The sequence below is a fragment of the Tamandua tetradactyla genome, chromosome 2 (genome assembly GCF_023851605.1).
Source record: "Tamandua tetradactyla isolate mTamTet1 chromosome 2, mTamTet1.pri, whole genome shotgun sequence".
Lineage (NCBI taxonomy): Eukaryota > Metazoa > Chordata > Mammalia > Pilosa > Myrmecophagidae > Tamandua > Tamandua tetradactyla.
Genome location: NC_135328.1, coordinates 103,108,495 through 103,121,725, shown reverse-complemented (window position 1 = coordinate 103,121,725; position 13,231 = coordinate 103,108,495). Strand labels below are relative to the sequence as shown.

The window sequence follows — 13,231 nt, the reverse complement described above, 5'->3', positions numbered from 1 at the left end:
TTTTAGAAAACTAAAGAAGTCTTTCATGCACTTTTAAATTTGTTTTTAATAAAATAAGCACAAACAATATTCAACTCACATTCTCAAGATTCTCACATGTGGGTGAGCTTGCAAATGTACTGATAATAACAGTGGGTTTCCTAATATAGCCAAAGATGCAATTTACAATCCTGTACCCAGAGTCCTATGTGGTAATTTATTGTGATATGGTGATGCACATTATAGGAAGATTTCCAAAAGAAAAGGCAAATGATCTGCTTGAGGAATGAGATCAGAGCTGGAAATACTAACTTGGCAATCATCATGCTATGGGTTTGTTTAATTGGTTAAAATGGATGAGCTCTCTGAGATAGACTCAGGACCAAATAAGGAACTTTGGGGAATGCAAATTGTTTGGGGACAGAAGGAAAATGATTTTTATCAAAGAAAACAGAGGACATTCAAAGAAAGTAAAGGAGAGAGACATGGCATAGTGTTATAAAAGCAAAGGTAAGAAAGTTTTACAGATGAAGTCTATAATTCATTTGTGAAAACAAGTTAAGTCTATAATGACAAAAGCAAAAGAACAATTTTCTAAAAAGAATGAAAAATAGGAAATGTGTGATGTTTATCATACTGGCTCTCTAGCAGTCTTATGATTACAACATTAGCTAAATTAGGTCAAAGAAAAGGACCCACAGAATGTGCTAATTTTAGAATAAGATAAAAACATTCTTTTAAATTAAAAAAGATTTCAGGTATCTCTGGCTACTGTCTTTCTCAAATACCTGGCTCCAACTATAACCACTAAACAGTTTTTATTTTCCCACCCTCATGAGCTCCCACAGTTTGAACACTGAGAACTATGAGACTATATTTTTAAAATAATTTTTAATGTGTTTTAAAAGTTTTATTGATTAATAACATTATATAATTATGGCCAAGAGAAACTCAAAATCAGCATGACATAACATAAAATCAGTATGATAGAATTTCTACCCAAAGCAAAAAGCCTACCATATCCTGCATAATCTTGCACAAGGTAACATTAAATTGAAGTTCATTAAATTTGTAAAGCTACTTAGGAATCCACATTATTTCTTTGCTAGAAACTAGGATTCAGGGGAGTCCTGAGATGGAGGTCAAAACAGGCTCTTAAAAAGAGTGATCCTTTTAATGATAATTAAATATCCATCTTTGATATGATTCATTTATTAAAAAAAAGTGCGATCAACATAAACCATGGGCCAAAATTGCATGATAACTTTGCCTATAAATACTATCTCAATTTTAAGCAAAATTTTGACATCAAACTCAGTAAATGCTTTCAGGTTTTTCTTCACTTTAAATACGCTAATTCCCTCTACCTAATGACTTTCTATTTCACGGGTTCTCATGAGCAGACTATGATATTATTGTCTCTTAAATGTTCAGTCTCCGTCTCCAGTGTTACAAATTATGAAATAGCTAGAATATTTTTCTTTGAAGTTTTTCTTCTTCATTTAAAAAATAGGTTATATAACTTGATGTTTGAGATTCTTCTAAGAAAGTCTCTGCTTATAAAGACTTCCTTAAGGTTTTGATCTACAAGGCTCCGCAGAAACATCAGTGATAACATATCTCAGAAATATCCTGATGTGTCTACACTCCCCACAGCCTAAATGCCCAAATTCAAACAGGAAACATTTTACTCTAGAATATTTTATGAAAGAAAGCAATATCTAGCAACAACGCATGATTTAATAATTTTTTGATTCTAAATTTCTGTCTCTAGCCTCCTTTCTGTGACCCACTAAGTGGGCAGATACTCCGAAGATAAATGAATACTTGCATAATGTTTGGAGATTGGGTTGGGTGGGAGTCAGCGGACATGTGCAGTAAAGCTATTTTTGAAAAACAAAAGGAAGTCTAAACTTCCACCAAATGGGGGAAGCAGTCTCAATGTTTCCTGTGAGATAAATTAAACACAGGACCCAAAGGATTTCTGAAAGCTCTTTCAAAGAATTGAGGCAATAGTTCCATCTTTCAGTGACAGATGTTGGATCTATAGAGAAAGCAACATTGGGTAATGGAAACAGTTTTGAGCTTGAAATTAAGACTTTCAGGTTCTAGTCCTCAGTCTTCTTCTAACTCTGGGACCCTGAACACATCACCCAATCTTCTAAGATTTCATTCATTCGTTCATATAAAATATATGCTTTCCAAGATCTCTTCCAACTCTTAACATTCTTTAATGTCACAAAATGGAAGACAAAATATATAGTGGACAGATTTGGAGATAAGATTGGAATCGAGTGGAGGTGTTAAATCTAAATGCCGGAGAGGGGATAAAGACTGGTCTTATTTAATGTCCCACCATAGAAGAATAACCCACAAAAGTAGCAACTGTCAGATTCTAAACACATAAAAAGCATGCAGGAACGAACTTCATTTTTTTCCCACCACCCAAGGGTGTCAGGATCTTGCTGTGCAAATTCCTGGGATCGCTTCACAGCCCAAAAGATGAGGTATCCACTCCCACCAAGGGTTAGAAACACGAAGAAGTTAGCAAGAAACCTCAGGAATCTGATCAAATGGATATTTTCTTCTACTTGGGCTGCTCTTTCTTCTATTATAGCTTCCTGTACACAAACAAAAGAAAACAGAACAAAAAGGAATATCTGAGCTACAAAGAATATATTGATGTCAGGGGCAATTTTTGCTAATGTCGCAACGTGAGGAATGAAAATATAAACGAACACTGTGATTCCACAAACCTGGTGAATCTTCCTAGAAAATGGTGGCAAGCGAGAGAAAGGATAATTACTGCAGACAAATTCTGAACGAGGATAGTCTTTATTCTAAAAGACATTCTCTTCCACTACAGCTTGAAAAAACTACAAAATAATGCTTGAAAGCCATTTTAAGTGTTGAGCTAACTTTTCCTGTAAGTAATTAGCAAGCATTGTTCTATTATTTAAAATCTCTGATTCTTATTACTAATGGTCTCATGTTTTTCAAATTCATGTTATTATTACCGAATTTAGAGAAAAAAGTCCTAGAGGGATAACAGTGCTTTTCTGGGTAATCAGATATTTTCCAGTCATTCTCAGAACCCTGTCCAGATCCTGGTAGGTAGAAATAGTAAGTTAATCTTTCTTTTAATTGTCAAGATACTTCATTAGCATGACCATCAGGAATGGCCCTAACTTAGCTTTTAAAAGTACAAGAAAAGGGGCGGGCCGCGGTGGCTCAGCGGGCAAAGTGCTTGCCTGCTATGCCGGAGGACCTCGGTTCGATTCCCGGCCCCAGCCCATGTAACAAAAACGGAGAAACAGAATACAATAAAACAAGAAAATGTTTAAAAATGTTTCCCTTTCTTCCTTCCTTCCTTCCTTCTCTCTGTCTTTCCTTTAAAAAAAAAAAAAGTACAAGAAAAGACTTTTGAAGTTTGCAACTTTACCTTAAAGTTCATCGTAATAGAATTAAATTTGTTGTCTGCCGTTTCAGGGTTGCCAATCAGGTAGTCCCAGCTCGTGAACACTTTCCAACTGAAGTTGAAAGTATTGTCATCACCACCCCCATCATCGCCAATATTTTTGGTCATCCTGTAAGAGCAGGGAGTTTAACCCAGCATCCAGAACACACATAGAAAGGGAAGGGGGTCAAGGGCTGGCAATGCACCACAATTATAGAAAAATTGGAAAATCAATAATTAAACAATATGTACTTTCAAACAAGATTGTTCCAATAAACAGGAAGTAGTTTCTTTTTAAGTTATCATTTGTTTTTGTTTCATCTGTTCTGATTTTTTAAACTGATCTTTTTTCAGGTCTTCAAAATTATAAGATTACTAAACCCTGATGATTTTAACGAACAAATATAACAACCACAACAAAAAATACGCATTCTTATTTGTTTTCTTAACATGGGAAGTTACTTTCCTGTAATTGATTCTTAACCTTCTGTGGGATAAGGTTCTCTTTAAGAATCTGATGAAAACATTAAGTTCCTCCCCAGGAAAAGAAAATGCAGGAATTTATTCTATTCTACACAATTTCAGTTGGTTCCCAAACCCCTGAAGCCTACTGATGGCCTAACCCAGGTCAGCAACCCCCCGCATAGATTTTAATTCCCTTTAGAATCGCCTCACAAAGCCTACACAATGGGAGATAATATTTGGAAATGACATATCAGATAAAGGTCTAGTATCCAGAATTTATAAAGAGATTGTTCAACTCAACAACAAAAAGACAGCCAACCCAATTACAAAATGGGAAAAAGACTTGAACAGACACCTCTCAGAAGAGGAAATACGGATGGCCAAGAGGCACATGAAGAGATGCTCAATGTCCCTGGCCATTAGAGAAATGCAAATCAAAACCACAATGAGATATCATCTCACACCCACCAGAATGGCCATTATCAACAAAACAGAAAATGACAAGTGCTGGAGAGGATGCGGAGAAAGAGGCACACTTATCCACTGTTGGTGGGAATGTCAAATGGTGCAACCACTGTGGAAGGCAGTTTGGCGGTTCCTCAAAAAGCTGAATATAGAATTGCCATACGACTCAGCAATACCATTGCTAGGTATCTACTCAAAGGACTTAAGGGCAAAGACACAAACGGACATTTGCACACCAATGTTTATAGCAGCATTATTTACAATTGCAAAGAGATGGAAACAGCCAAAATGTCCATCAACAGAAGAATGGCTAAACAAACTGTGGTATATACATACGATGGAATATTATGCAGCTTTAAGACAAGATAAGCTTATGAAGCATGTAATAACATGGATGGACCTAGAGAATATTATGCTGAGTGAGTCCAGCCAAAAACTAAAGGACAAATACTGTATGGTCCCACTGATGTGAACAGACATTCGAGAATAAACTTGAAATATGTCATTGGTAACAGAGTCCAGCAAGAGTTAGAAACAGGGTAAGATAATGGGTAATTGAAGCTGAAGGGATACAGACTGTGCAACAGGACTAGATACAAAAACTCAAAAATGGACAGCACAATAATACTTAATTGTAAAGTAATCATGTTAAAACACTGAATGAAGCTGCATCTGAGCTATAGGGTTTTTTTTTCTTTTTTTTTTTACTATTACTACTACTTTTATTTCTTTTCTCTATATTAACATTTTATATCTTTTTCTGTTGTGTTGCTAGTTCCTCTAAACCGATGCAAATGTACTAAGAAACGATGATCATGCATCTATGTGATGATGTTAAGAATTACTGAGTGCATATGTAGAATGGTATGATTTCTAAATCTTGTGTTAATTTCTTTTTTTTTTTCTTTCCGTTAATAAAAAAAAAAGAAGTGATTGCAGTAGATGCATTAACTGTCTCCTTATTCTACAGCTCTTGACCAAAAAAAATTAAGATTTTTATACATTCTTACTGCAAAGTAGGATAGATGTATTCCAATCAGTGATTTTAAAAAATTTTAAGTGCATTTATTTACAGGTGTATTTCAGGGATTAGAGATCTACATTCCATTTACTCCACTTCTTTTGTTTTCCCTTTTACTACAAATAGCAAAATTGAAGCATAATGTGACATTTATAAAATGGTCCCATAAGGTTTTGCTTTTTTTTTTTTTTTAATAGTACAGTGATATGGAACCAAAAAAGAAAGGGGCACAATGACATATAACTGATATTACAGTTTGGCAAGCATCTCAATAAAGTCATTTAAATTCGCCCCACTATCAGCCTCATTCTTTATGGAGGCTTATGTATTTATGATGGACTAATAAGTTACAAGAAGCAACTATAAATAATAATCCCTACATCGGTCTACAACTTTACTCTTTGTAAGTGGTGTTTATGTGTATTCTCATTTTTTTTCCTTCTCAAAAATTTAGCAAGGGGTCAGGGCTGTTATACTATTTTTACAGATAAGGAGACTGAGGTTCAAGGACAGGAAATGACTTGCTGGACATTATCTGGTAGTAAATGACAGAGAGGACAGAGGCTCAGGTTTTCTGACTTCTCTTCCAGTGCACAATCTTAAGACACCATTAGATAGGTTGAATCATGTAAAAATACCTTTTATTTTTTTGGCAATCATAAAGGGCTGAAATCAGACATTCAGTAAGTTTTAACTTAGACAATTATTTATTTGATTAATACATCACCACCCATTTTTGCACTGTCACATCATAAGGGGCAGGGCCTAAAGTAAAACTGGTCATTTGACTGGTAAGTTTTGAATGGAATGTTATCACAGCTAAAGTTTTACATCAATGAAAATGGCTCCCAGGGCAAGGAGCCCTGGCTGGAGGAGCAAACTGGGAACACTTCGCAAGTGGGAATTGCCATGAAAGGGAGTGGAGTACTGAAAGGAACTAGGAAGGTACTGAAGACACATTTTTGTCAAGAGATGGCCCTGATAAGCTATAACATGTTCCCCTGTACAGCACTACCCTTTGTCCATAGAGCAAAATATATATACATTTATGAAAATTTTCCTTTGTCAAGGGGACTGAAGTTTTGAACTGCAATATCTATGAGAAGCAGTATCAACTTATATATTTTTTGGCAGGGGGGAATAAGCAATGGGGTTCAACTACAGCATTTATGCCTTTGCCTAAGGCTTTTATACAGAATTTCTCATCTTGTACCACAGGTTCCATTTACACAATGGGGTCATTTGGTCAATTCCTGGGTGCATACAGAGATTTTTAAAATATTGAATAAATGTCAATAAATCCAAAGTCATACTGTCACTATAATGTAGCCTTTGCTAACATAGAAGTCAGGAGGAAAAGGGATTGAGAAGGAGGTAGAAAACTCTTTCCTGGCAGCTCAGAAGATAAGACCCTACCCAAGGAAAAGAAAATTTTAACAAGGAATATACTGAATAGCATGAATTACATTCTTGATAAAGAAAGAAATACTTTAATGCAGTGGATATCATTCACAAAAATATAAATTCACATATACTGGCCACAACCTACTGGTCTGTTTTTCCAGCAGAGCACCATGAAGGCAGGGACTTTATATGGTTCACCATTTATTCTCCAGACACTGGATAGCCCCCTAGATTGCCCATAGTAGGTGCTCAATAATAATTAAGTGAATGAATAAATAAATGAATTGTGATTCTGGAAATAAACTTAGCCTTGGCAAGAGCTGCACCAAATAAATACATGGAACAGCTATAGCATCACACATGGCACATTATCATATGTTTGCAATGCTATTGCTACTCAGTTCTGTCCTTGTCACTATGATAGGTTTTGATGATATCATCTGACTTCCTAAGTGGTTGTGATTCATCCAGGACCTCTGTTATCCCTAGTCCATGCTTGAAATTTGAGAATTTTTTCACATCAAATTTCATAATCTTAGAGGCAGCTCATTAAGCAGTAATATGACATGGAACACTAGAATATAGTGCCTTTAACTCACTTATGCCTCATTGCTTTTCTGCTGAGAGCAGAAAATCCTGACATTTTTTAAACAAGGTCAACCATAGTTTGAGGAAGAATAGACAATCACATGCTTTGTGGAATCTGCCAGGACTTCCTGCCCTGTAGGCCAGTCCTATTTAACCTTCCAGAGCTTGCCATAAGGTCTGAAATCTATCATTAGAGACTTCAAACACTAGCATCCGCATTGAGAATATTTCTGAAAAGTAAATTATTAGTCCAGAGTCTATGAGGAGTTCTGATTGCTTTTATTGGAGACAGGTAGCTAGGAGGGGTTCCTGCAGCAAAGACAAGTTCAACTGAGAGGGGAAAGATAGACAATTTTGAAGCTAAGATACAAGGCATGGATTTTAAGAAACATGGAAGACAGAATTAGAAAGGTAACAGCTGCCCAGGCTGGTATGCTCAAGAGAATTGAAGAGAAAATAGAATAGTCATATACTAGGTAGAAGAGAAAAAAATAATTTTCAGTTATTTAGAAATGTGTAAAATTGGCCATGATTTTAATGTAAGTTGGCAATACATGTGTCATGTAAGTCAGAGATATTAGATATTTTTTCTCGGGGCAGGGGGTGCATGGTGCAGGAATCGAACCCGGGTCTCCTGCATGGAAGGCAGGCATTCTAACCACTGAACTACCCAAAGATATTGTTTTGATTGATTTGACTTTATTTTTTTTATAAAATTTTTGACCACAGAAATTACATAAAGGCCATAAAATTCCAAAAATATTTGGCAACAGACAAGAAACAAGACGAATAGTGACTTACTTTAGATATTGAACTATTGTTAGAATCTTTGTTGGGCCTGATTTTAGTCACATTTATTTTAGAGTAAGCTGATAGAAAATGTATTGAATACACTTGTGAGAGAACATGCTAGGATCATATTTAAACCACTATTTATTTTCCCTGCTAAAAAAAAAAAGAAAAAATTTTAATATAAAATTAAAGAACCAGATCAAGGTAGAATCAGGTCCTTGCCCTCATTACCATAGATGCAGCCTCATCAGAGTTCAGGGGAAATATGCCGGAAACAAGGAAGAAAAGATGTAAAACTTGGATGACCAATATTCCTGGTTTGCCAGGGTCTGAGGGGTTTCCAGGATTTGAGCCTTTTATTACTAAAATAGGGAAAGTCTTGGACCAGTCAAGTTAGTCACCCTATCAAAAACTCCAAAGTACTCTTTTGAGTTTTATCTCATTTTACCTTTCAATTCAATTAGGTAATTTAAAAAATAAGTGTTTGCCCCATTTTTTAGAAGAGAATGTAGAAGACAATGTATGGGCAGGATGACAAAGTCAATGAATAGCCTAGCTGATTTTAGAATTCAGTCTTCCTTCTACTCAATGAGTAAACTATCTCTTAAATTCACCCATGTTTATTCCCGGAGTATATTTGATTGGGGGAAAGGGAGGGAGATGGTAAATGATTCTGCATAGTCATTTAGAAAATATTTTTTCTACCAGATATTGTCCCTAGGGCTGGGAGGGTGAGTGTGAGGTTATGTATTGTTTTTTAATTATCTTGATACAAAAACCAATAAGCTGAAGCCATTTGCCAATCAAGTAACAAGTGATGAGAGACCCATGCCAGAGGGAAGGGCCGAAACCTGGTTGGTTTAGTTGGCATAACATGGATGACTTCAAGGGAGAAAATGTGGAGTTGGTTGTTGCCTTGCAGTTAACCTAAATATTAGGCATCCTTGAATAAATTCAGAAGAAACTGCCACTCTCTAGAGCTGTGCTGTTCAGTAGTCACTGGTCACAGGTGATCATTGAACACTTATGGTATGGATCATCCAAATTGAGATGTGCTAAGAGTGTAAAATACACATGATTTCAAAGACATTGTCAAACACAAAACAGAAAGTAAATATCTCAGGGATAATTTTTATATTGAGTATACAACGAAATGATAATGCTTTTGATATATTGGGACGATGAAAATATATTACCAAAATTCGTTTGGTTCTTTTTAATTTTTTAATGTTGGAAAGACGGCTTGCCTTATACTTCTTTGTATATGCTGCTGCTCTGGATACTTTAAATCCATCTGCTAGAAAAGCGCTCTTGTAAGAATACAAATTTATTAATGTACAACTGCATAGCCACATGTCTGCCCTGTCTTTGGGGCTATTCCATGGCCTTAACCCCATCCATGCTGGTTTTGCTTGGTTCTTCAAAAAGCCTATGAATTATAACTAACAAATGGTTAGTGTTTGTCAAGTACTTACCACATGGCAGAATACTCTAAGTGCTTCATATATATTAACTCATTTAGTACTCACAAGCATCCCCAAAAGGTGTTATTACATCACCACCATAGAGATAGAAAACAGAAGAAGAAAACATTGAGCAATTTATCTGAGGTCATATAAGTTGTGGTAGGTCTGGGATTTGAACCCAGGCAAAAAGACTCAAGAGCCTTTGCTCTTTACTATGAGGGCACACCGCTCTGTGGTCACTGAGCTACTGGACCTGCAAAAATAGTCATTCTTCCCCAGTGACCAGGGGGACTAAAGAACCAACACTGAACTGACAGACACAAGGTATCAGTAATGTAAATGGCACCCTTAATTAGTCCAGCCAAATCAATATTGTCAGAAGTCTAGAAAATATCTTAATTTTGGAATATGAAAGTACTTTATCAGAAGAACAGATACCTTATATTTGGGTCTCTGACTCCACTTGACAGGTAGATAAATATCTTGGATGTGTGGTTTCAATTAAGGTTTCTCCAAGTTCTAAAATGACTTAAAACTAAATATGACAGTTTTCTCTGAGAAAGTGAGTAAGTCCATGAAGCATGTCATGGACTGCTCCAGAGAGTTCCTACTTAGAAGAACTGTGCACTTTATCCCTTTTGGACCTCAGCCAGAGGGACTTCTCTTCAATGAGGCAAAGTCTGATTCACATTGTGCATACTGACAAATAAAATAGTAGGGACATTAATTGAGATGTCTCAATTCTTCTACTAAACTAGTTCAGAAAATTGGCTAAAGGGTAATTATTCACAGTTCCAAATTATTGTGCTAGGTTTCTGCAGTGTCTTTAAGTGAGGTATTATACATATATTTCAGGCAAGGGAAAACAAATGGACTGCAGTTTCACTGCTCCCCAATGAAATCCTTCCTCCATGCTCTAATAAATCCTTTTCCAAGAAAAACCATAATTATACAGTTGATCCTGACGGTCTCAATGGGAGCCATTCATTCTTTGTTATCTTACACAGTTGAAGTTTTTTTGGTGAGAGATTATTCTGGTTCTTACAAAATGAACAGAGAAAAACAAATTCTGCCTACTGGGCTGACTCTGCAGGTCACAAACCTCTCTGCACATAAAAAGAAGGGTCAGCTGCTGTTTCTCTGCCTTAACATTCATTCACACCTTGAAGTACAAAAAGGCACATTTATAATACGTGCAAATACAGGCAGGCAGGCAACCAACCCAGCAAGATGATGTTCAACCCTTTTGCTTTGAGTATATAACAGTCTGACATTAGTGTTTTCATTAAAACTAATTTAATCTCTTACAGGCTTTTCCTTCTCTTGACATAAAATAGCAACAAATTATGTCTGATTCTCAAATTAATTTCCCAGTTGGATTCCAGAAATCATTGTTTGCGTCCCAAAAAAACAAATTAAACTTACGCTTTGAGGACAACCACAAAGCTGTATCCAATGCACATAATCCCCACCAAAAAATAGGAGAGTGGTAGTCTGAAATTCATCCATCCAATAGTTCGTCTATTGTCGTAATAGCCATAAAAGAGGACAGAATATTGCGCCAAACCCTAAAATCCAACAATAAAGCCTCTTAGCAGATGTTGTGAAGAGCAACTCAAAGAAAAAGACATTAAGAGGAACAACAAAATGACTTTAATTGTCAAACTTTGGTGATGGCTCTGACAAGAGCCCTATTGTTTTGCTCCATAGAGTGAATGTTGTGGCTGCCACATTGATTGGCAGCTTTTTGGTCTATTCAAAATTCAATGACTTCTAAACAGACCAATTTTTTAACCAAATACAGGCTTGCTCAGCTGTGGATCCATTACTGTGAAATGCCCACTGACTTAAACATCAAAACACATTCATGGTGTCATTAGATTTACAATTTGAAGAGCTGTTTAATATTGAAGGGAGGATCTGAAACATGTTTCTTCAAAGTGCTTTGGCAGGTTTCCATTTCCAGTCACCTGAGCCATGATTAGATCAGTTCTCTAAACCCCAGAGGCTGAGTCTTAGCACACACTTAGCAAAAATAGTATACATGTGAGATGACATTGGAAACCATCTCCACAGTCTTCTATTGGTCAAAGTTATAGTATTCTCCCATAACAGACATGCCATTCGTACAGTAAGTGCTTGTCCCTAAAAATTATCAGTGAGGGTTGGAATCACCATCTCTCAAAGCCACCTGAATAACCTCTCTTTCTATGCAGAATGTTGGCATATTCGGGTGCTGCTTTCGATGTAATATTCTTCTTTCTCTCATTCACTGTGTCTTTCACTCTCAGCATTGTTTCCACACTACTATTTACCCACTTTCTGAGCTTCTCTTTGACTTCCTGTCTTCAGATTACTATGTTTTGCGAAGTAAGGAGATAATTTGACAATCTGGAATTTCCTCCTGGGATCAGGTCACTCTCTAGATAGCCCGATCGTTTGCCTTTAACATCATTTATGTCAATCCAGGGCCTTTGAAGCTCAGGGAGGAGAAGAAGGTGGAGGGAGGGAGAAGCAGAATTAGAAGCAGAAGGAGGAGAAAATACAGGGGATGTTAATTCCAGAGGAAGAATTAAGAGAAGTGTCTTAGAAAATCGCCCTAAACAAAGATCATGCCTAACTCAATTCAGAGCATAGAGGACACGTGGAAAAATGATTAATTTCAATTTTTGAGGCAAATTTATTTTTAAATAACTTTTTTTTCTTTTGGTATTCTGTGAGTATCCCCTTATTGCAGCACCATTTGTTGAATTTTTGCTTTTTGTTTGTTTGTTTTGGGAAGTACATGGACCAGGAATTGAACCTAGGTCTCCTGCATGGCAGGCAAGAATTCTACCAATGAACTACCCTTGCACCACCACCTCCCTTTGTTTTTTTCTAACACAGACAGGCACTGGGAATCAAACCCGGGTCTCCAGCATGGCAGGTGAGAACTCTGCCAATGAGCCACCGTGGCCCGCCCTGCACCCCCCTTTTTTACTCTTCGGTAAGAACTAGCAGGTAAAATCTCAGAGGAGCTCCTAGGCTTAACTTGGGAGAGGCAGAATAGTAAAACACAAAGTACTTTGCTTCTCTGAACCACACCTGCCTGTCTCTGCATTTTTTCGGCTCAAGAAAAAAAAATACAATCCAAAAGAAAATTTGGGGTTCAACAACAAATAGGAACGTCAAATAGAGGGAGCAGATGTGCCCAAGATAAGATTCCAAATATACACCATTTGGCCAGCTGCCGGAAGGCAAAGAAATCACCCCAGGGCAGAGATGCATTGACAGGATTTCTCAGCACCGTGTTCCATGTTACCTTCTTACTCCACATCCATCTAGTTCACGTCTCTCCTTCCCCCCAGTTTTAAATCCATACTCCTTCTAGCCTGTCCTGAACCTCTGGCTGACCCACCCATCTCACAGTTCTTTTGACTGATTTAAAGGTTAAAGTTTGAATTTGTTGTACCTATAGGTGCGGCACACATTGTTTTTCCAGTAAATGACCCTTACCGTATTTCTTTGCCACAATCCTGATACTTGGTAATCATTCTTGGAGTAATTATACCAGTCAATAATTGTTGCTTATTTAGAATTTGCCAAACACTTTAT

At 36.8% G+C, this 13,231-nt stretch overlaps 1 protein-coding gene across 1 annotated transcript in view; it reads right to left on the bottom strand.

Moving 5' to 3' along the window:
- TMC1 (transmembrane channel like 1) overlaps positions 1-13,231 on the bottom strand; it is a 469,408-nt gene that overhangs the window by 36,841 nt on the left and 419,336 nt on the right. Inside the window, exons 16-18 of the mRNA XM_077148434.1 lie at positions 11,063-11,205; positions 3,422-3,566; positions 2,406-2,600 (exon numbers count right to left, since the gene is read on the bottom strand). Of these exons, the coding sequence (XP_077004549.1) occupies positions 2,406-2,600; positions 3,422-3,566; positions 11,063-11,205 (483 nt within the window). The remainder of the gene's footprint in view (positions 1-2,405; positions 2,601-3,421; positions 3,567-11,062; positions 11,206-13,231) is intronic.